At 47.4% G+C, this 25110-nt stretch overlaps 1 protein-coding gene across 1 annotated transcript in view; it reads left to right on the top strand.

The window, feature by feature from the left end:
- ESYT3 (extended synaptotagmin 3) overlaps positions 1 to 25110 on the top strand; it is an 81808-nt gene that overhangs the window by 27637 nt on the left and 29061 nt on the right. Inside the window, exons 2-7 of the mRNA XM_082261917.1 lie at positions 1632 to 1673; positions 2969 to 3103; positions 5015 to 5091; positions 15097 to 15166; positions 16788 to 16877; positions 19350 to 19405. Coding sequence (XP_082118043.1) covers positions 1632 to 1673; positions 2969 to 3103; positions 5015 to 5091; positions 15097 to 15166; positions 16788 to 16877; positions 19350 to 19405 — 470 coding nt within the window. The remainder of the gene's footprint in view (positions 1 to 1631; positions 1674 to 2968; positions 3104 to 5014; positions 5092 to 15096; positions 15167 to 16787; positions 16878 to 19349; positions 19406 to 25110) is intronic.

Below are 25110 nucleotides of genomic sequence, written 5' to 3'. Positions count from 1 at the left end.
TTTTCTGACGGATGAAAAATAGGGCATTCATCCATTCAAAAAAACGGACATTGACGGAAGCGGATGAAAACGGATGTTAACTGATGATCATCCGTTGTCATTGGTTTTTACATAGAGATACATTGATGTCCGTTTTTCATCCGTCAACGGATGGATGAAAAACGGACAAACGGACAGCGTGTGTGAAAGGGGCCTTAACAGAATCCTCCTAATCTCAGCTCCTTACCTGCATAGAAGACACCTGGGAGCCAGAAATCTGCTGATTGGTCGGGGATCAAATACTTATTTCACTCAAAAAAATGAGAATCCGTTTATAACTTTTTTTTTTTTTTTCTGGATATTTTTGTTGTTATTCCGTCTCTCACTGGTAAAATAAACCGACCAATAAAATTATAGACTGATCATTTCTCTGTCAGTGGGAAAACCTACAAAATCAGCAGGGGGTCACATACTTTTTCCCCTCACTGTACCATGGGGGGGGGGGGGTGTTAAACTCTTGTCTCTTATAGCAGCCGGCACTCTACATTTTCGTCGAAGCCACTTGTCGGCTTCACGGAGGATGTGAGTTTTCACCTCCCCCCCCCCCCATGTACCCTGTGTCCCTGCTGTCCCACCTGCAGCCAGGGGAGGGCATGGTTTGTAGTATTGTGTAGAGCGGAGGAAGCGCTTCATTGGGGTTGATAGGTGACATTAGGGATCTGATGAGACCTCGGATGAGTCCTGAAAGAGGACCTCTCATATGCATCCTGCTACAATTTGGGGGCAGTTGGCCCCCTATGTAATATCAATAAAGTTACGTAAAAAAAAAAAAAAACGAAGGCAGCAAAAAAAATACACCAAACTAATTCTAAAGCCACCATCCCCCCCCCCCCCAAAAAAAAAATACATACTTATGTATACGTCGGTGCATCTACATATGAAAACGATTGCACCACACACACATATATATTTGTTATCACCATGAATGTTGGCATAGGAGAAATTCCCGGGCCCTCATTTACTGTGAATTATAAACTCATCACCTGGGAAGATTGTAAAGCGTCACCAATGGACAATTTATGGTTAGAAAAGTTTGGTGCCGTTTCACAGGGGCGATTTTCATGCTTGACACATCGAGTATCTATTTACTCGATGCAATCTCGTCTTATTTATCCAAAATTGGGTATTAGAACTCTGTATTCTTTACTGAAAATGTGGGCTTGATAAGCATGTGCCATACAAAATAGAAATACCTCCATTTTATTCTCCAGGGTCTCTGCTTTCAGAAAATATATCATTTATGAGGGGGTTTAACTAATCTTCAGGCCAAAAATTGACACTTCCAACACATGTGCAAAAAATGAAAAAACGGCTCCGGTGGAAAAGGGGTTAAAGGAAATGACTGAAAAATATTTTATTTTATTTTTTTATGGAGTGAGTAGGTTAGATCCTCTGCTGGGAATTTATTGCTGTGCCCCCATTTTGGGGTTACTTCCTGTCCTGGTGACACCACAGGAAGTGAGGGGGACACCGACCTTCAATAATATCTTGACAGACATCCCCCCCCCCCCCCAAAAAAAAATCTTGGAGACATATGGATCTGGGATGTGTGATAGAGACCCGGAATGAGTTTTGTCCAATTGTCTTCACAGGTGAACTTCCCGGATGTGGATCGGGTGGAATGGATCAACAAGGTAACCCCCTGCCACTGCAGTGATCTGTTCTCTCGCTCTAGGATCGGTCTGTATGATCAGTGGTGATCTGTTCTCTCTCTCTGGGGTTGGTCTGTATGATCAGTGGTGATCTGTTCTCTCTCTCTGGGATCGGTCTGTATGATTAGTGGTGATCTGTTCTCTCTCTCTGGGATCGGTCTGTATGATCAGTGGTGATCTGTTTTCTCTCTCTCTCTGGGATCAGTCTGTATGATCAGTGGTGATCTGTTCTCTCTCTCTCTGGGGTTGGTCTGTATGATCAGTGGTGATCTGTTTTCTCTCTCTCTCTGGGATCGGTCTGTATGATTAGTGGTGATCTGTTCTCTCTCTCTGGGATCGGTCTGTATGATCAGTGGTGATCTGTTTTCTCTCTCTCTCTGGGATCGGTCTGTATGATCAGTGGTGATCTGTTCTCTCTCTCTCTCTGGGATCGGTCTGTATGATTAGTGGTGATCTGTTCTCTCTCTCTCTCTCTCTGGGATCAGTCTGTATGATCAGTGGTGATCTGTTCTCTCTCTCTCTGGGATTGGTCTGTATGATCAGTGGTGATCTGTTTTCTCTCTCTCTCTCTCTCTCTCTCTGGGATCTGTCTGTATAATCAGTGTTGTTCTGTTTTCTCTCTCTCTGGGGTTGGTCTGTATGATCAGTGGTGATCTGTTCTCTCTCTCTGGGATCAGTTTGTATGATCAGTGGGGATCTGTTCTCTCTCTCTCTCTCTCTCTCTCTCTCTCTCTCTCTCTCTCTGGGATCAGTCTGTATGATTAGTGGTGATCTGTTCTCTCTCTCTCTGGGATCAGTCTGTATGATCAGTGGTGATCTGTTTTCTCTCTCTCTGGGATCTGTCTGTATAATCAGTATTGATCTGTTTTCTCTCTCTCTGGGATTGGTCTGTATGATCAGTGGTGATCTGTTTTCTCTCTCTCTCTCTCTCTCTCTCTCTCTCTCTCTCTCTCTGGGATCAGTCTGTATGATTAATGGTGATCTGTTCTCTCTCTCTGGGATCGGTCTGTATGATTAATGGTGATCTGCTCTCTCCCTTCTCTGGGATCGGTCTGTATGATCATTGGTGATCTGTTCTCTCTCTCTCTCTCTGGGATCGGTCTGTATGATTAATGGTGATCTGTTCTGTCCCTTCTCTGGGATCGGTCTGTATGATCATTGGTGATCTGTTCTCTCTCGTTCTCTCCCCCCCCCTCTATGATCAGTGGTGATCTGTTCTCTCTCTCTCTGGGATCTGTCTGTATGATCAGTGGTGATCTGTTCTCTCTCTGGTTCAGATTGTGAAGCAGATGTGGCCATATTTCGGGATGTACATGGAGAAGCTCTTCCAGGAGAAGATCGAGGCTCTGGTCAGAGCATCCAATGATCACATGAAAGCCTTTACCTTCACCAAGGTTCACTTCGGAGAGAAGGTGAGATCTGTTCCCAATAGGTGATCCACCACTCTCCACCCTACATTCTTCCCCACAGGTGATCCACCACTCTCCACCTTACATCCCTCCCCACAGGTGATCCACCACTCTCCACCCTACATTCCTCCCCACAGGTGATCCACCACTCTCCACCTTACATCCCTCCCCACAGGTGATCCACCACTCTCCACCCTACATCCCTCCCCACAGGTGATCCACAACCCTACATCCTTTCCTACAGGTGATCCACCACTCTCCACCATACATCCCTCCCCACAGGTGATCCACCACTCTCCACCCTACATTCCTCCCCACAGGTGATCCACCACTCTCCACCCTACATTCTTCCCCACAGGTGATCCACAACCCTACATCCTTTCCTACTGGTGATCCACCACCCTACATCCACTCCCACAGTTGATCCACCAGTCTTCACCCATCATCCCTCCCCACAGGTGATCCACTAATCTCCACCTTTCATCCCTCCCCACAGGTGATCCACCACTCTCCACCAAACATCCCTCCCCACGGGTGATCCACCACTCTCCACCCTACATCCCTCCCCACAGGTGATCCACCACTCTCCACCCTACATCCCTCCCCACAGGGGTTCCACAACTCTCCACCCTATATCCCTCACTCAGGTGAGCCGCCACTCTCCACCCTACATCCCTACCCACTGGTGATCCACAACTCTCCACCCTACATCCCTACCCACAGGTGATCCACAACTCTCCACCCTACATCCCTCCCCACAGGTGATCCACAACGCTCCACCCTACATCCCTCCCCACAGGTGATCCACAACTCTCCACCCTACATCCCCCCCCCCACAGGTGGCAGGTGATCCACCACTCTCCACCCTACATCCCTCCCCACAGGTGATCCACAACGCTCCACCCTACATCCCTCCCCACAGGTGATCCACAACTCTCCACCCTACATCCCCCCCCCACAGGTGGCAGGTGATCCACCACTCTCCACCCTACATCCCCCCCCCCCCACAGGTGATCCACCACTCTCCACCCTACATCCCTCCCCACAGGTGATCCACCACTCTCCACCCTACATCCCTCCCCACAGGTGATCCACAACTCTCCACCCTACATCCCCCCCCACAGGTGATCCACCACTCTCCACCCTACATCCCCCCCACAGGTGATCCACCACTCTCCACCCTACATCCCTACCCACAGGTGATCCACAACTCTCCACCCTACATCCCTACCCACAGGTGATCCACAACTCTCCACCCTACATCCCCCCCCCCACAGGTGGCAGGTGATCCACCACTCTCCACCCTACATCCCTCCCCACAGGTGATCCACAACTCTCCACCCTACATCCCCCCCCACAGGTGATCCACCACTCTCCACCCTACATCCCCCCCACAGGTGATCCACCACTCTCCACCCTACATCCCTCCCCACAGGTGATCCACCACTCTCCACCCTACATCCCTCCCCACAGGTGATCCACAACTCTCCACCCTACATCCCCCCCCACAGGTGATCCACCACTCTCCACCCTACATCCCCCCCCACAGGTGATCCACCACTCTCCACCCTACATCCCTCCCCACAGGTGATCCACCACTCTCCACCCTACATCCCTCCCCACAGGTGATCCACAACTCTCCACCCTACATCCCCCCCCCACAGGTGATCCACCACTCTCCACCCTACATCCCCCCCACAGGTGATCCACCACTCTCCACCCTACATCCCTACCCACAGGTGATCCACAACTCTCCACCCTACATCCCCCCCCACAGGTGATCCACCACTCTCCACCTTACATCCCTCCCCACAGGTGATCCACCACTCTCCACCCTACATGAATATTTTGGGGGTTGGGGTGATGTAGATGGATGGAGTACAATGGTTTCTGATCTCTCTGTTTCCTCCTCAGTCTCCCAGAATAAATGGAGTGAAAGTTTACACCAAGAAGGTGGACAAGCGGGAGGTGATCCTGGACCTGCAGCTCTGGTCAGTATGAGAAGTCTTCTCCATACCGTGTCAGAGAGTGTCTTATGTACCGCCACCGACCTTCCAACCTGGTCTGATCAGATGAAATGTATCCAAACCCAGGAACATGAATCTCATATATTGCAGCTGATCGGTCCTAAGTGGTGGCGCCTGCATTCCTTTTCTTTTTTTTTTTTTCTTTATTTTCACCCAGTGATGCATCCAGTACCATACTTCCTATCCTAGGCAGCATTGTCACCCTAGGACTACAGAACACCTCCCCTGCTGTTCATCTCTATAACAGAGGGGGGGGGGGTTCTGTAGTCTTTGAAAATTAGCTGGGAACAATGTAACTGTTGGGGTACAGCACGGGATGTTATACACTCACAAGGTTTCTGGCTGATTGAGCCGCTATTTATTGTATGAATCATTGGGAAATTTACAGCTGAAGTTTTTTATGCTCCTATTTTACCTTTGTTGATTTCCCCTCCCCCTCCCCCTCATCTACATGATAATTTTAAATAAATCTGGATACATTGTCATTGCATATCTTGTTTTAGCTCCGGTGATGTCATCACTGGGTCTCTGTGCTTCTCTTTGCATAGTTCATGGCTGGTGGGAGGGGCCAGCAGAGGGGCTGTACATATGCATTCCAGCACCCCGCCCCCGTACTCCTCTCATTCTGATGCAGGCAGTAGGCAGGCTCCTGGGAGGAGTTCTGCGAATATCCAAGTTTCTTAATGGGTGGATGTCAGCAGGGCCAGGACAAGGGGTGGGCAGGAGGGGTGGCTGCCCTGGGCACTGTGGTATCATGTGAGGTAGGAGGGCACCATAAGGAGATTGGGGGGGAGGGGAATTGTGTTGAAAGGGGGAATTTGGAGGGCAGCAGGGGGTAAGAAATGTTCTAGAAAGGGAAATTTGGGGGGAGGGTGCTAGGAGTGGTGATTTAGGTGGATCTGTGTTGGGATGGGGGAAGAGGATTTGTTCTAGGAAGGAGGATTTTTCTTTTATGGTGGCGGGGCATTTGTGCTGGGGGGAATTGGGTGATGGGGCAAAGATTTGTTCTGGCAGTGGAGGGGGGGGGGGGGATTTGTACTGTGAGGAGGGGAAAATTTTGCAGATTAGTGCTCATTTTTTTTTTTGTTTTTTTTTCTGTGGGGGGGGGGGGGGACTGAAATCCAGTGATTGAAAAGGGTGGGGCCAGGGACAGTCAGGCTGGCAAGGAAAGGGCTAGATAATGCAGGACGTCCCCCAGCCAGGAAAGGAGGCGGGGCTCTATCTGATTTGCTGCAGCTTCTAATGCACATTGCGAGAAGCTCAGTGTGCAGCGACATCAGAGGAAACCGTTTTAGTCCGGGAGAGGAGGCGGTACAACTGTGCTATATGGTGGTTGGAGGAGGTGGAATGCTCTGCGGTGATTGGAGGAGGTGGAATGCTCTGCGGGGGTTGGAGGAGGTGGGAATGCTCTGCGGGGGTTGGAGGAGGTGGGAATGCTCTGCGGGGGTTGGAGGAGGTGGAATGCTCTGCGGGGGTTGGAGGAGATGGAATGCTCTGCGGTGATTGGAGAAGGTGGAATGCTCTGCGGGGGTTGGAGGAGGTGGGAATGCTCTGCGGGGGTTGGAGGAGGTGGAATGCTCTGCAGTGAATAACAGGCAGTTCTGGTGAAGGTAGTTACAGATGAGAGGTCTGTTTGCACTGGGATGCAGGCTGGGATGTGACGCAGGGCAGCAGGTGCAATAGGCTGGAAGACAGTCAGCAGGCACTTGGCGGGCGGCAGGCCACAGGCGGGCGGGCAGGCCCAGGGGCTGACTGGTAACTTGCAGCCCAAGGGGCAAGTACAAACCAGAGGCCCATGGTGCAATGACTCTGCCCCGCTCCCCTTCTCCCTCTTCCTGGCCTCCTCCTGACCCCCATTACAGGCTGAAGCTCTGCTCCAGGTACTCTCTACTCACCGGCTGAATCCGGGTTCCCAACCTGGCCAGCAGGGGGCAGTTGGGGGAGCTGGGACAGCTTGGTTGGAGCTGGTCGGGGGAGGAGAGTCTCCAGTGGGGCATTAAAACGGCCTCTGCTCAGATACAGTTTACACCATCCATGCTTTGGGGGAGGGCAGCGCTCTGTCCTTGTCTTTATCCCGCACTCAGTAGGTCAGCGGTGGGGACTTTTTACTTCCCTTCACCAGGAATCCTTTAGGCATTTCTGTGGCAGAAGTGGTGCAGCCTTGTTATGGGGCATTAGAGCGGCCCAGGGGGCAATTGCCCCCCTGGTCCAGTCCTCCCCTGGGCAGGTGGCAGGCCACAGGCGGGCGGCAGGCACTTGGGGGGGGGGGGGGCAGGCCACAAGCGGGCGGCAGGCACTTGGCAGGTGGCAAGCACTTGGCGGGCTGCACGGATGGCCTCCACAGGCCGCACACAGAGCAGAGTCAGGCAAGTTGGGTCAGTAACTAGCCGGCACGTAAGGTACAGAGCAGCAGGCGGAAGAATAGTCGGGTTCAGGCTGGAGTTGGTAACGGTAAGCAGAAGCATCAGGCAGGGACGTAGTCAAAGGACAAGCCAGGGGTCAGTTCAGGCAGAGTTCAAGCGTGGTCAGAGGAAGTGGCAGAACGGCAGCAGGAGATCAAGCACAGGTAATGGGTAGCAGAATGTTGTAGACCATAAGGCGAGGTCTTAGTGCAGCAGAGTTGTTTAAATAGCCCCCCTGGCGCACCAATGGGCACAGGCATGCTTGCGCCAATGAGCGCATGCCTACCTAAATGAGTGTGGTTTTGGCTTATAGGAATTTGCCATTCGCACATATTAATGCGCCTATGCACATTGGTTCTTTGCTGACATGAGATTTGGCAAATAGGAATTCTCCATCTGCGTATAACTATGCACTTGGGTATATTTTGTCTTTCCTGATGCCAGACCTTTTCTGGAACTTTTTGTTTCCAAGTTTAAATCCGTATTTTTTGCTAGAAAATGATGTAAAACCTTCAAGCGTTATTAATTTGTTTTTTAGCAGAGACCCTAGGGAATAAAATGACGATCGTTGCAATTTCTTTGTCACACAGTATTTGCGCAGCAGTTTTTCAAACACAATTTTATTTGCAAAAAATATACTTTAATGAATAAGAAAAAACAAAATACAATATACCTCAATTTTTTTTTTTGTATATTGTCAAAGATGATGTTACAGCGAGTAAATGGATATCCAACATGTCTCACTTTCATGGAATTGGGACAAACTACGATACTTAAAAATCTCCATAGGCGACTCTTTTAAAAAATTTTAGGTCCCCAGTTTAGAGTTACAGAGGAGGTCTAGGGATAGAATTATTGCTCTCTCGCTAACGATCGCGGCGATACCTCACATGTGGTGCAAACACCATTTACATATGTGTGTGCAACTTCTGCGTGTGAGCATGGAGGGATGGGGGTGCTTAGAATTTTTATTCTTTATTTTATTATTACATTGTCCCTTTTTTTTTCTTTATTTATTTTTTGATTACTTTTATTCCTATTACAGGAAATGTAAACATCCCTTGTAATAGAAATAGGGATGACCGGTCCTCTTTATGAAGAGAACTGGGGTCAAAAAGACCCCAAAATCTCTTTACCTTTTTTTTTTAAAGCAAAAGCTAAAAAAAAAAAAAAAAAAAAAAAAAAAAGGTTTAGATCTGCCCTGGACTGTGATTTCGCTCCGGTCCATAGTGGCGATCAGAGACGATCCGGTCGGCTTCTGAAAGTGATCCATCGGCTAATGAGCCACTTTCATGAGAGAGTGAGCCGCTGACAAAAAAAAAAAGGCGGGGTTATCGGGGTTATGGCCGATTATCCTCATCTATAATCCCGGGAAACCACTTGCAAACCACAATGTGTATATAATGTGGTCAGCAATTGGATATATCACACTTCCTGTATGTGGATACATTGTGTTTGTTATTTCCTGTTTGTAAACATCAGAAGATACATTGTGGTGGGAGGTTCTCTCCGGATTGGAGGGATCAGCAGAGTCCATAAAGGGCGCAGCTTAAATAAGAATTTCCCGCACTGTCCCTCCCGCTCCTCCACCGTCACCGAACGCGTCATTTCCTGCGTCAGGGAGATAAATCTCCACTTTCCGGCTTCTTGGGGGTCATGGACGCAGAAAACTGGAAATCGGATGGCAGGGAGTTCCATTATTAGACACACAACAAAAATATTTGTTTTTAGTTTTGATTTATTTTAAATAATTTTGTTTTAGTTAAATTTAATTGGGTCCAAATTTTACGAATTCATTCAAATTTGAATTCAATTCAACCAAAGTCAGAAAATTTTGAATTGGCATTCAAATTTATTCTATTCGAATTTCAGAAGACTGTTATATTCTTTCTAGTTTTATTTTATTCTATTCAAATCTATTTTATATGCTATTCTATTATATTCAAATTTATTCTATTGCAATTCAAGTTTCAGAAGATGGTTTTATATTCTTTCTATTCTTTTTATTATCTATTCAAATTCATTCTGATTGAAATTTAAATTTTGCAAGGCTGTTCTATTCTTTCTATTTTAGTCTATTCTATTTATTTTTTTTTACTTCTATTCCTTTTATTTTCTATTCTTTTGTATTCGTTAATTTTTATCTATTCTATTTGAATTTATTTTATACTTAGAATTTCAGAAGAATGTTAAATTCTATTTTAAATCTATTCCTTTTTCTATTCTTCTTTTTTTTTTTTTTTTATTCAGTTTTTTTTCTGTTCTTTTCTATTCCTTTTATTTTCTATTCTATTTTATTGCATTCTTGTTTTCAAATTAGATTCGAATTTTAGCCTAATTAAATCTCATTATTTCGGATTCTTTTCTATTGTCATTCAGAAATTCGGTTACATCCAAATCTCTGAATAAGAAAAAATTCCTTTAGAATTTTTAATTTGGAAGGAAGCGAATCGCATATTTCTATACATCATCACCAAATCCCCCCTCTGGCTCCTCCCCCCTTCAGTCTGGCACGGGTGTAGCGGCTCCTCCCCTTCAGTCTGGCACGGGTGTAGCGGCTCCTCCCCTTCAGTCTGGCACGGGTGTAGCGGCTCCTCCCCTTCAGTCTGGCACGGGTGTAGCGGCTCCTCCCCTTCAGTCTGGCACGGGTGTAGCGGCTCCTCCCCTTCAGTCTGGCACGGGTGTAGCGGCTCCTCCCCTTCAGTCTGGCACAGGTGTAGCGGCTCCTCCCTTTCAGTCTGGCACGGGTGTAGCGGCTCCTCCCCTTCAGTCTGGCACAGGTGTAGCGGCTCCTCCCCTTCAGTCTGGCACAGGTGTAGCGGCTCCTCCCCTTCAGTCTGGCACAGGTGTAGCGGCTCCTCCCCTTCAGTCTGGCACAGGTGTAGGGGCTCCTCCCCTTCAGTCTGGCACAGGTGTAGCGGCTCCTCCCCTTCAGTCTGGCACAGGTGTAGCGGCTCCTCCCCTTCAGTCTGGCACAGGTGTAGCGGCTCCTCCCCTTCAGTCTGGCACAGGTGTAGCGGCTCCTCCCCTTCAGTCTGGCACAGGTGTAGCGGCTCCTCCCCTTCAGTCTGGCACAGGTGTAGCGGCTCCTCCCCTTCAGTCTGGCACAGGTGTAGCGGCTCCTCCCCTTCAGTCTGGCACAGGTGTAGCGGCTCCTCCCCTTCGGTCTGGCACAGGTGTAGCGGCTCCTCCCCCCCCTTTGGTCTGGCACAGGTGTAGCGGCTCCTCCCCCCCCTTTGGTCTGGCACAGGTGTAGCGGCTCCCCCCCCCCCTTCAGTCTGGCACAGGTGTAGCGGCTGCTCCTCCCCTTCAGTCTGGCACAGGTGTAGCGGCTGCTCCTCCCCTTCAGTCTGGCACAGGTGTAGCGGCTGCTCCTCCCCTTCAGTCTGGCACAGGTGTAGCGGCTGCTCCTCCCCTTCAGTCTGGCACAGGTGTAGCGGCTGCTCCTCCCCTTCAGTCTGGCACAGGTGTAGCGGCTGCTCCTCCCCTTCAGTCTGGCACAGGTGTAGCGGCTGCTCCTCCCCTTCAGTCTGGCACAGGTGTAGCGGCTGCTCCTCCCCTTCAGTCTGGCACAGGTGTAGCGGCTGCTCCTCCCCTTCAGTCTGGCACAGGTGTAGCGGCTCCTCTCCTGGACTGAAATGACTTCCTCTGATGTCACTGCACACTGTGAGCTTCTCACAATGTGCATCAGAAGCTACACCAAGTCAGACCACCTTATTTCCTGGCTGGAAGACACCCAGCAGCCCTTTCCTCTCCAGCCTGATTGTCCTTTGCTCTGCGCCTTTCATTTATTTCAATCATAGGCACCCCGAATCACATGTGAGTGTTACCTATGCAAATACAGTCTGCCTAGGAAACACCACTCCTCCAGACTGCACCCACCTGCTTACATTGGGACTGAGGGCTCTGGGGAGGGGTACCGAGGCTCCTCCCACCAGCCACGATCTGCCCGCATTGCATAGAGAAGCACAGAGACCTGGTGATGACCTCACCAGGTATACAATAATGTATGTAATGAGAATAGAAAAGTTTTATCTAATCGTTTCATTACCATGTGGATGAGGGGGGAGGGGAGCAGGGAAGGGAAATGGACAGAATAAACTTTTCTGGGGGGTGGCGGCACCCCATTCTAGTTCTGTGCTCTGAAAAACTAAATCTCATTCCTTATTATTATTATTATTACATGTTTGGAGTCTTAGGAGGGCTTTGGCTGTGCAGGAGTTAATGAACAGATACTGTTGTTTGTGATGAACCCGGGGCCCCCGGGGGCCCCTCAGAATCCCAGCTGGGAGGAGATGAGCTCCTAACAAGTCAGATCTCTGAGGGCCGACAATCCGTCCGGTATCCTCCTCTGTGACACACGTATGATGAGCGAGCCGCGTGTGTGTATTTAAAATATATACACAGTATCTCACAAAAGTAAGTACACCCCTCCCATGTGACAACACTGAAGAAATGAGACTTTGCTACAATGTAAAGTAGTGAGTGTACAGCTTGTATAACAGTGTAAATTTACTGTCCCCTCAAAATAACTCAACACACAGCCATTAATGTCTAAACTGCTGGCAAAATCCATTTTCCCTCCCTGGTGTCATGTGACTCGTTAGTGTTACAAGGTCTCAGGTGTGAATGGGGGAGGTGTGTTATATTTGGTGTTATCGCTCTCACTCTCTCATACTGGTCACTGGAATATCAACATGGCACCTCATTGCAAACAAACTCTCTGAGGATCTGACAAAAAGAATTGTTGCTCTACATAAAGATGACCTTGGCTATAAGAAGATTGCCAAGACCCTGAAACTGAGCTGCAGCACGGTGGCCAAGACCATACAGCGGTATAACAGGACAGGTTCCACTCAGAACAGGCCTCACCATGGTCCACCAAAGAAGTTGAGTGCCGTGTTCAGTGTCGTATCCAGAGGTTGTCTTTGGGAAATAGACGTATGAGTGCTGCCAGCATTGCTGCAGAGGTTGAAGGGGTGGGGGAGGGGTCAGCCTGTCAGTGCTCAGACCATACGCCACACACTGCATCAAATTGGTCTGCATGGCTGTCATCCCAGAAGGAAGCCTCTTCTAAAGATGATGGACAAGAAAGCCTGCAAACAGTTTGCTGAAGACAAGCAGACTAAGGACATGGATTACTGGAACCATCTCCTGTGCTCTGATGAGACCAAGATAAACTTATTTGGTGTCAGATGGTGTCAAGCGTGTGTGGGGGCAACCAGGTGAGGAGTACAAAGACAAGTGTGTCTTCCTACAGTCAAGCATGGTGGTGGGAGTGTCATGGTCTGGGGCTGCATGAGTGCTGCCGGCACTGGGGAGCTACAGATCATTGAGGGAACCATGAATGCCAACATGTACTGTGACATACTGAAGCAGAGCATGATCCCCTCCCTTCAGAGACTGGGGGGCAGGGCAATATTCCAACATAACGACCCCAAACACCTCCAAGATGACCACTGACTTGCTAAAGAAGCTGAGGGTAAAGGTGATGGACTGGCCAAGCGTCTCCAGACCTAAACCCTATAGAGCATCTGTGGGGGATCCTCAAACAGAAGGTGGAGGAGGGGAAGGTCTCCAACATCCACCAGCTCTGTGATGTCATCATGGAGGAGGGGAAGAGGACTCCAGTGACAACCTGTGAAGCTCTGGTCAACTCCATACCCAAGAGGGTTAAGGCAGTGCTGGAAAATAATGGCGGCCACACAAAATATTGACACTTTGGGCCCAATTTGGAGATTGTCACTTAGGGGTGTACTGACTTTTGTTGCCAGCGGTTTAGACATTAATGGCTGTGTGTTGAGTTATTTTGAGGGGACAGTAAATTTACACTGTTATACAAGCTGTACACTCACTACTTTACATTGTAGCAAAGTCTCATTTCTTCAGTGTTGTCACATGGGAGGGGTGTACTTACTTTTGTCAGATTCTGTATGTATATATGATGATCTATGTGACATGCCTGATACACGTATGAAGATCTCTCCATATTCTCGGTCATATCGTGACTTCTTGCCATAATTGATGTTCTCTCTGACAGATGGTTCCCCCAGGGGTGGGGGAGGGGAGGGGGGGGTAATAATTTATTCTATTGACACAAAATAATTCATGAGACATTATGGTGAACAAAGAGCAGACAGAATTCCTCTCACCATAACACTGTGCGCATGATTGTGACCTTACAGAGAAAGAGCGATTTATCCACCAAGTTCATTTAGGAAAAAAAAAAGGGGGGGAGGAGCTCCTCAGCTAATCCTCGAGAACAAACACCTCGTACCTCGCACCTCAATTTGTATTAAAATGCATGCAAATAAGAATCTGTTTTGTGTTCAGGTCTCATGATTCTCCTATAGGGCCCATGGAGGACAATCTGTATTTTTTTTCCCAGCTCTTACAGTAAAGAACTCTTCCCATATTCTGTTGTTCTGCAATAAGCGCCTGTAACTTCGGCCAGTGATCTCCAAAATGCGGCCCGGGGGCCAGATGCAGCACTTTGCTTGCTTTTATCCGGCCCTTGGGGAACTATTTCATCCACTGACACCAGTGGTGGGTCACTATTACTCCCAGTGACACCAGTGGTGGGACGCTATTACTCACAGTGACACCAGTGGTGGGTCACAATTACTCCCAGTGACACCAGTGGTGGGACACAATTACTCCCAGTGACACCAGTGACGGGACACAATTACTCCCAGTGACCCCAGTGGTGGGATACAATTACTCCCAGTGACACCAGTGGTGGGACACAATTACTCCCAGTGACACCAGTGACGGGACACAATTACTCCCAGTGACACCAGTGGTGGGATACAATTACTCCCAGTGACACCAGTGGTGGGATACAATTACTCCCAGTGACAACAGTGACGGGACACAATTACTCCCAGTGACACCAGTGGTGGGTCACAATTACTCCCAGTGACACCAGTGGTGGGTCACAATTACTCCCAGTGACACCAGTGGCGGGACACAATTACTCCCAGTGACACCAGTGACGGGACACAATTACTCCCAGTGACACCAGTGGTGGGATACAATTACTCCCAGTGACACCAGTGGTGGGACACAATTACTCCCAGTGACACCAGTGGTGGGTCACAATTACTCCCAGTGACACCAGTGACGGGACACAATTACTCCCAGTGACACCAGTGACGGGACACAATTACTCCCAGTGACACCAGTGGTGGGACGCAATTACTCCCAGTGACACCAGTGGTGGGACACAATTACTCCCAGTGACACCATAGATGGGTCACCATTCCTCCCAGTAAAACAAACTATAGGGCATTATTTTTTACCCCCTCATGTTGGGACCTCTTTATACTTCCACAGTCCGGCCCCCCCAATGTCTGCAGTAAACTGGCCCTTTGTTTAGAAGGTTTGGAGACCCCGGTTTTAGGCAGTAAAGGTGAGATTAAAGCAGGCCAGGGCTGTGGTCACTTATCGTCCAATCACAGCTCAGCGCAGTGACCGCCATTCATAGTGTTCTATGTGCGCTGTGTATGGACACACGCCGGGGATTCTGGGAATATTTGGGTAATCCTCTCCTCTGTCCTCTCTGCAGCTATGATGGAGATTGTGAGATCAATGTGGAGGTGAAGAAGTTGTGTAAAGCCGGAGTGAAGGGCCTCCAGGTGAGTCTTTTAAAGGGAGAATGGGTGGGGGGTAATGGTGGAAATAGAGAGGAGGGGGGGGTAATGGTGGCAATAGAGAGGAGGGGGAGGGGGTAATGGTGGTAATAGAGAGGGGGGGTAATGGTGGTAATAGAGAGGAGGAGGGGGGGGGGTAATGGTAGTAATAGAGGGCAGGCAGTTGGGGGGGGGGGAGAGTTATGGTGGTTATAGAGAAGCAGAGGGGGGGATAATGGGGATAGAGAAGAGGGGGAGGGGGTAATAGTGGGGATAGAAAAGAGGGGGGGGGGTTAATGGTGGGGATAGAGAAGAGGGGGGGGGGGTTAATGGTGGGGATAGAGAAGAGGGGGGGGGGTTAATGGTGGGGATAGAGAAGAGGGGGGGGGTTAATGGTGGGGATAGAGAAGAGAGGGGGGGGGGTTAATGGTGGGGATAGAGAAGAGGGGGGGGGGGGGTTAATGGTGGGGATAGAGAAGAGGGGGGGGGGGTTAATGGTGGGGATAGAGAAGAGGGGGGGGGGTTAATGGTGGGGATAGAGAAGAGGGGGGGGGTTAATGGTGGGGATAGAGAAGAGGGGGGGGGGGTTAATGGTGGGGATAGAGAAGAGGGGGGGGGTTAATGGTGGGGATAGAGAAGAGGGGGGGGTTAATGGTGGGGATAGAGAAGAGGGGGGGGGGTTAATGGTGGGGATAGAGAAGAAGGGGGGGGTTAATGGTGGGGATAGAGAAGGAGGGGGGGGTTAATGGTGGGGATAGAGAAGGGGGGGGTAATGGGGGGGGGGGGTAATAGTGCGGATAGAGAAGGGGGGGGGGATGGTGGGGATAGAGAAGAGGGGGGGGGGAATGGTGGGGATAGAGAAGAGGGGGGGGGGATGGTGGGGATAGAGAAGAGGATGGGGGGGGGAATGGTGGGGATAGAGAAGAGGATGGGGGGGGGGAATGGTGGGGACAGAGAAGAGGATGGGGGGGGGGAATGGTGGTAATAGAGATGAGGAGGAGGGGGGAAGTAATGGGGGTAATAGAGAGGAGGAGGAGGGGGGGTAATGGTAGTAATAGAGAGGAGGCAGTGGTGGTGGGGGAGGGGGGGGGGTTGGGGAGTTATGGTGGTAATAGAGAAGCGGAGGGAAGAGGGGGGTAATGATGGGAATAGAGAAGTGGAAGGGAGGGAGCGGTGGGAATGAAGAAGGGTGAGGACAATGAGAATAGAGAGGGAGTGGATGGTGAGAATGGAGATTCTGGGGGGTGTAATAGTGGGGAGGAGGGGTAATGATGGAATTGGAGAAGGGGTACAGAAGAAGGGTAGGGAGGGGGGAATGGAGAAGGGGGGTAATGATGAGAATGGAGAAGGGAGGCTCCAGGAGAAGGGTAGGGAGGGGGGATTGGAGAAGGGGGGGTAATAATAAGAATGGAGAAGGTGGGGATATTGAAGAGAGGTAGAGAGGGGGGGGAATGGCGAAGGGGGGTAATGATGGGAATGGAAGGGGGGGTGCAGAAGAAGGGTAGGGAGGGGGGAATGGAGAAGGGGGGTAATGATGGGAATGGCAGAGGGGGGGGGGTAATGAAGAAGGGTGGTGTCTCCCCCCTCTGTCTGGGGTGTGATAATAAAGTTCTTGTTGTCTCTGCAGATACACGGGACGCTGCGGGTGATTTTGGCCCCTCTGATGTCCGATGTGCCGTTTATCGGAGCCGTAACTTTCTTCTTCATCCAGAAGCCGGTAAGATGAGTGACACCTTCAGGGCTGTCTTACCGAATGGGCACACTGGGCAGTTGCCGGGGCCCCACCTGCCTAGCGACCCAGCCCCAGGCAAGCATGAGTCCCGATTCCTGTGTGCATTCCACCGCCTAACTTAGCAGGTGGCACAGATTAGCTGCACTGATGGGTAGGTCTCCCCCATCAGATGGGTACTAATGGGTTGCACTTATGAGCTGTACTGATAGGTGGCACTGATGCGCTTCACCGATGGGCACTGATAGGTGGCAATGATTTGCTGCTCTGATGGGCACTGATAGGAGGCACTGGTGAGCTGTACTGATAGGCAGCACTGATGAGGGGGCACTGATGAGCTGCAATGGTGGGCACTGCTAGGTGGCACTGATTAGCTGCACTGATGGGTAGGCCTTACCACTAGACCACCCCCCTACCCATTAGACCACCAGGGTTTACAAATGGGCGTTCTTGTCAAACCAATCTCCTAACATTCTACGAGGAGGTGAGCTGTGAGCTAGATAGGGGCAGACCAGTGGATGTGGGGTACCTGGATTTCGCTAAGGCGTTTGATACAGTTCCCCACAAGCGCTTAATTTATAAAATAAGGTCTACAGGTATCGACAGCAGGGTTTGCTCTTGGATACGGAATTGGCTAAAAGGGCGTGTCCAAAGGGTGGTAATAAACAGCGCATACTCAGACTGGTCTGAGGTAGTAAGCGGGGTGCCCCAGGGCTCAGTCCTAGGACCAACCTTGTTCAATTTATTCATAAACAGCATTGAGGACGGGATCAGTAGTTCGTTATCAGTTTTTGCAGATGACACAAAATTGGGCAGGGCAATAACTGCACAGCATGAAGCAGATATCCTACAGAATGACCTGGACAAAATAACAGAGTGGGCAACGACATGGCAAATGAGGTTTAATGTGGAGAAGTGTAAGGTTTTGCACTTGGGGACTAAAAACATAAAAGCACAATACACGTTAGGAGGGGAACCCTTGGGGGAATCAAAAATGGAGAAAGATCTGGGAGTCTTGGTTGATGATAGATTAGGCAACAGCATGCAATGTCAAGTGGCAGCTGCCAAAGCCAACAGAATATTAGCATGCATAAAGAAAGGGATGTATTCCAGAGATAAGACTATAATCCTTCCACTTTATAAAACTCTGGTCCGACCACATCTGGAGTATTCTGTCCAGTTCTGGTCACCAGTCCTCAGGAGGGATGTGTTGGAGCTGGAGAGAGTCCAGAGAAGGGCAACTAAACTGATTAGGGGGTTGGAGGACCTTAATTATGAGGAGCGTCTGCAATCGCTTGATTTATTCTCCCTGGAGAAGAGACGTCTGAGGGGGGACATGATAGCAATTTATAAATATCTTAATGGTGATCTCCGCTTAGAAAGAAAGCTATTCAGTCGAAAGCATTGCATGAGGACTCGAGGGCATACAATGCGATTAGAGGAGAAGCGTTTTAACCTCAGGCAACGCGGGGGGTTCTTTACTGTTAGGGCTACAAGATTGTGGAATTCTCTACCACAAGAAGTGGTTTCTGCGGGAAGTATGGGGGCTTTCAAAAGACTCTTAGACTTACATCTCAAGGATCAGAACATTCAGGGGTATGAGAGATGATTACGGCCACACACACCTACACAGGGGGAACTCCGCCCACACACACCTACACAGGGGGAACTCCGCCCACACACACCTACACAGGGGGAACTGGATGGACTATTGTCTTTATTCAACCTCACCTACTATGTAACTATGTAACTATGTAACCCCCCTCCTACTAGGCCACAATCACCCATCACAGCCCTCCCGAGACCAGTTATAAATGATCAGAAATTCAGATTAGCCCGTTCACATACTAGCTTACCTTGAAATTAGTATTAGAGTACAGATGACATGACAGAGTCTGTCAGTGCTTGCTTCTTTCTTCCACAGCCGTCCACCTAATACTCATGATGCGGCCGCGCGCCACTCTCCCAACGCTCGGGCCGGCCTCTAGATGAGGTTGTGCCCGGGAAATTAAGCTCCGCCCAACACTTCTGACAAGTGTAGGGGAGGAGCGTGCAGCCTCGGCACACCGCGCCACAAGTCTGCTATGCAGAGCAGCGTAGTAGTATCATCGCCGACAGGGAGGCAGTGTCGGGAGCCGGGGCGACGGGGATTAATTATGATATTTATGATATTGACTCAATGACTCGTTGACTGTCAAGTCATCGTCGAGTCTTCTGCGTCAAGTCTCAAGCAACTTGTGCTCAAGTCAAAGTCAAGTCCTATTCATACTTTAATCAAGCAAGTCGCAAGGCCTGAAAATCGTGACTCGAGTCCCCCACCTCTGAATATCAGAAAGAATTGAGAGGACCGAGATACAAAATTCCTTCCATATAATCTGTAAATCCTAAAAAATAATAATAATAATATTGATGATCTGTTTGCTGTTTCCTCTGATGAAGATATCATTTGTATCTTTTCAGTTTCTGGATATTAATTGGACGGGATTGACGAATTTGCTGGAGATCCCCGGAGTCAAGTAATGATCTTTCTGATAATTTTGTATAAAATGTCCATCATTTGGTTTTATGATGTTGTGCATTGTTGGGGGAGGGGGATGTGTGGTTTTCGGGGAAGGAGAATGAGAGGAGCTCCTGAATGGAGATGGACAGACGCCATAAACCACAAAACCTGAATATCCAGTTTGCTGGGCATTCAGTTACACTTTGTTACAATACTTTGGAGAAATCCTGGGGGGGGGGGGGGGGGTGTTCCCAAGTTCTATAATCTGATACATTGTTACTGCACGAGAAGACACAACGTATCCGTATATACAGTGTTATATTACTGACCCATAAAGGACATAAATCACACCCCCGACTGGAGGGATCACCACTGACACCGAACATTGCTACATTGTTACTACATATCCGTGTACACAGCGTTCTATTACTGAACCACAGAGAATGGGAATTGGAACCCGTGACTGGAGGGATCACCACTGACACGGAACCTTGTTAGATCCTCCGTTATATACCAAGTGGTTGGTGTATATGATTGGTATATATTGGTTGGTGTATATGATTGGTATATATTGGTTGGTGTATATGATTGGTATATATTGGTTGGTGTATATGATTGGTATATATTGGTTGGTGTATATGATTGGTATATATTGGTTGGTGTATAATATATAATGCCGACATCCCTCAGAACAGATACATTGCAAAGAATTAATCATGGGACTTTTCCAGTATTTTGACACACATGATATTTTTATAAAACAAGTAATAATTGTTTTGTAAATATATCCGTTAAAATAAAACCTCCTGGCTGACATATTGTTCCATCTGATCACCCCTCATCTATATTGTTACATCTGATCACCCATCATCTATATTGTTACATCTGATCACCCATCATCTATATTGTTACATCTGATCACCCATCATCTATATTGTTACATCTGATCACCCATCATCTATATTGTTACATCTGATCACCCATCGTCTATATTGTTACATCTGATCACCCCTCATCTACATTGTTACATCTGATCACCCATCGTCTACATTGTTACATCTGATCATCCATCATCTATATTGTTACATCTGATCACCCATCGTCTATATTGTTCCATCTGATCACCCCTCATCTATATTGTTACATCTGATCACCCATCGTCTATATTGTTACATCTGATCACCCATCATCTATATTGTTACATCTGATCACCCATCATCTATATTGTCACATCTGATCACCCATCGTCTATATTGTTACATCTGATCACCCATCATCTATATTGTTACATCTGATCACCCATCATCTATATTGTCACATCTGATCACCCATCGTCTATATTGTTCCATCTGATCACCCCTCATCTACATTGTTACATCTGATCACCCATCGTCTATATTGTTACATCTGATCACCCATCGTCTATATTGTCACATCTGATCACCCATCGTCTATATTGTTCCATCTGATCACCCCTCATCTATATTGTTACATCTGATCACCCATCGTCTATATTGTTACATCTGATCACCCATCATCTATATTGTTACATCTGATCACCCATCATCTATATTGTTACATCTGATCACCCATCGTCTATATTGTTCCATCTGATCACCCCTCATCTATATTGTTACATCTGATCACCCATCGTCTATATTGTTACATCTGATCACCCCTCATCTACATTGTTACATCTGATCACCCCTCATCTATATTGTTACATCTGATCACCCATCATCTACATTGTTACATCTGATCACCCCTCATCTACATTGTTACATCTGATCACCCCTCATCTATATTGTTACATCTGATCACCCATCATCTATATTGTTACATCTGATCACCCCTCATCTACATTGTTACATCTGATCACCCATCATCTATATTGTTACATCTGATCACCCATCATCTACATTGTTACATCTGATCACCCATCATCTATATTGTTACATCTGATCACCCATCATCTATATTGTTACATCTGATCACCCATCGTCTATATTGTCACATCTGATCACCCATCGTCTATATTGTTACATCTGATCACCCATCGTCTATATTGTTACATCTGATCACCCATCATCTATTCTCCAGGTTTCCACATCTTAAAAAAAAAAAAAAAAAAAAAAAAAGACCACAATGTCCACATTTCCATAAAATTAGATTTCTGTGGGAACAGTCCAAGGCTTTTGAAAAGTTTTTCCTAAGGGGCTGGAGATTAATTCTGGCAAGAACATAATTACAGCTGGAGAGTCCACACAACTGCCCAAGTGGCACCCATATCAGGTTCCCCTGGATTGTGGGGCGGTTACACCTGACTGAGGCGGTTATAACAGAACTCCCTGGAACAAACGATTTGCCCCGTTGTGTTCACTTCTGGGGTTCTTGCAAGGCATCCGCTTTCCTGTGTGGTCCCGGCTCGGGCAGTCATGTGGACTCTCCAACTGGAATCACTTTATAATCCTTATTTCTTGGCTGATAGAGTTCATCTCCAGAAGATCTCCTTTGAAACACGTTGGAATGTTCCCACAGAAATCTTATTGTATGTGAACGTAGACTTTCTTTTCTTTGAGATGTGGGAACCTGGAGAATAGAGGATGGGTGATCAGATGTAACCATGTATGAGCCATGATGGTTTAGATTTTATTTTAACTGATTTGTTTACAATAAAATTCCTGCTTGATATATAAAAATATAATTTATGTCGTCAATGCCAGGAAAGTTCCATGTTTTGTAATTCTTTGTACAGAACTAGAGCTCGGCGAACAGTTAGAGCCGAGCAAAAGTTTGGCCTTAACACCGCCTGTTCGCCCGTTTAGTGAACAACCAAATTTGCGGGATGTTTTTGTATTTGTCTCATGTGCAGTGCGCAGTGGATTGTGGGGCGTTCAGCGAGCGAACATCCCACCGAGCACCCCCACAATGTACTGCACAGTGCATTCTAGGACCCTAATTGGATGAAGCCTTGCACCTGACCACTGCTCGGGTGCAATGCTTTGCCAATTACGGCACAGACTCTGTCAGAGCCCGGACTGAACAAAGTGACAATGACTTTCTCCAATCAGGGCTCAATGCTCATAGTCCCACCCCACATTATAAAATGTTCCTTCCCATCGGAAGTGTTTGCAGAGTTGGAGTGGGGATAGATGGAGCAGGGCTCAGTTTACTACTAGTGAGTTAGTATGTTCATTTATTGTGACTGAGTGTAGTGTGTTAGTGTAGTGTAGCATAGTGTCAGTATAGTGTGAGTGTAGTGTGTCAGTATAGTGTAGCATAGTATCAGTATAGTGTGAGTGTAGTCTAGTGTAGTGTGTCACTGTAGTGCAGTGTAGTGTCAGTATAGTGTTAGTGTAGTGTCAGTATAGTGTTAGTGTAGTGTCAGTATAGTGTTAGTGTAGTGTCAGTATAGTGTTAGTGTAGTGTAGTGTCAGTATAGTGTCAGTGTAGTGTCAGTATAGTGTGAGTGTAGTGTTAGTGTAGTGTAGTGTCAGTGTAGTGTGAGTGTAGTGTCAGTATAGTGTGAGTGTAGTGTAGTGTCAGTATAGTGTTAGTGTAGTGTCAGTATAGTGTTAGTGTAGTGTCAGTATAGTGTGAGTGTAGTGTAGTGTCAGTATAGTGTTAGTGTAGTGTCAGTATAGTGTTAGTGTAGTGTCAGTATAGTGTGAGTGTAGTGTAGTGTCAGTGTAGTGTCAGTGTAGTGTCAGTATAGTGTTAGTGTAGTGTCAGTATAGTGTTAGTGTAGTGTCAGTATAGTGTGAGTGTAGTGTAGTGTCAGTATAGTGTTAGTGTAGTGTCAGTATAGTGTTAGTGTAGTGTCAGTATAGTGTTAGTGTAGTGTAGTGTCAGTATAGTGTCAGTATAGTGTCAGTGTAGTGTCAGTATAGTGTGAGTGTAGTGTTAGTGTAGTGTTAGTGTAGTGTAGTGTCAGTGTAGTGTCAGTGTAGTGTCAGTATAGTGTGAGTGTAGTGTCAGTATAGTGTGAGTGTAGTGTAGTGTCAGTATAGTGTTAGTGTAGTGTCAGTATAGTGTTAGTGTAGTGTCAGTATAGTGTGAGTGTAGTGTAGTGACAGTATAGTGTTAGTGTAGTGTCAGTATAGTGTGAGTGTAGTGTAGTGTCAGTATAGTGTTAGTGTAGTGTCAGTATAGTGTGAGTGTAGTGTCAGTATAGTGTGAGTGTAGTGTAGTGTCAGTATAGTGTTAGTGTAGTGTCAGTATAGTGTTAGTGTAGTGTCAGTATAGTGTGAGTGTAGTGTCAGTATAGTGTGAGTGTAGTGTAGTGTCAGTGTAGTGTCAGTATAGTGTGAGTGTAGTGTCAGTATAGTGTGAGTGTAGTGTAGTGTCAGTATAGTGTTAGTGTAGTGTCAGTATAGTGTGAGTGTAGTGTAGTGTCAGTATAGTGTTAGTGTAGTGTCAGTATAGTGTGAGTGTAGTGTCAGTATAGTGTGAGTGTAGTGTAGTGTCAGTATAGTGTTAGTGTAGTGTCAGTATAGTGTTAGTGTAGTGTCAGTATAGTGTGAGTGTAGTGTAGTGTCAGTGTAGTGTCAGTGTAGTGTCAGTATAGTGTTAGTGTAGTGTCAGTATAGTGTTAGTGTAGTGTCAGTATAGTGTGAGTGTAGTGTAGTGTCAGTATAGTGTTAGTGTAGTGTCAGTATAGTGTTAGTGTAGTGTAGTGTCAGTATAGTGTCAGTGTAGTGTCAGTATAGTGTGAGTGTAGTGTTAGTGTAGTGTTAGTGTAGTGTAGTGTCAGTGTAGTGTCAGTGTAGTGTCAGTATAGTGTGAGTGTAGTGTCAGTATAGTGTGAGTGTAGTGTAGTGTCAGTATAGTGTTAGTGTAGTGTCAGTATAGTGTTAGTGTAGTGTCAGTATAGTGTGAGTGTAGTGTAGTGACAGTATAGTGTTAGTGTAGTGTCAGTATAGTGTGAGTGTAGTGTCAGTATAGTGTGAGTGTAGTGTAGTGTCAGTATAGTGTTAGTGTAGTGTCAGTATAGTGTTAGTGTAGTGTCAGTATAGTGTGAGTGTAGTGTAGTGTCAGTGTAGTGTCAGTATAGTGTGAGTGTAGTGTCAGTATAGTGTGAGTGTAGTGTAGTGTCAGTATAGTGTTAGTGTAGTGTCAGTATAGTGTTAGTGTAGTGTCAGTATAGTGTGAGTGTAGTGTAGTGTCAGTATAGTGTTAGTGTAGTGTCAGTATAGTGTGAGTGTAGTGTAGTGTCAGTATAGTGTTAGTGTAGTGTCAGTATAGTGTGAGTGTAGTGTAGTGTCAGTATAGTGTGAGTGTAGTGTCAGTATAGTGTGAGTGTAGTGTAGTGTCAGTATAGTGTGAGTGTAGTGTAGTGTCAGTATAGTGTGAGTGTAGTGTTAGTGTAGTGTCAGTATAGTGTTAGTGTAGTGTCAGTATAGTGTGAGTGTAGTGTAGTGTCAGTATAGTGTTAGTGTAGTGTCAGTATAGTGTGAGTGTAGTGTAGTGTCAGTATAGTGTGAGTGTAGTGTAGTGTCAGTATAGTGTGAGTGTAGTGTTAGTGTAGTGTCAGTATAGTGTTAGTGTAGTGTCAGTATAGTGTGAGTGTAGTGTCAGTATAGTGTTAGTGTAGTGTCAGTATAGTGTTAGTGTAGTGTCAGTATAGTGTTAGTGTAGTGTCAGTATAGTGTGAGTGTAGTGTCAGTATAGTGTGAGTGTAGTGTCAGTATAGTGTAGTGTGTCACTGTACTGTAGTGTCGG

Source organism: Pelophylax lessonae (assembly GCF_965119305.1).
Source record: "Pelophylax lessonae genome assembly, chromosome: 6".
Taxonomy (NCBI): Eukaryota; Metazoa; Chordata; class Amphibia; order Anura; family Ranidae; genus Pelophylax; species Pelophylax lessonae.
Note: the sequence above shows the minus strand (reverse complement) of the source record. Positions and strands in the feature narration are given on the sequence as shown.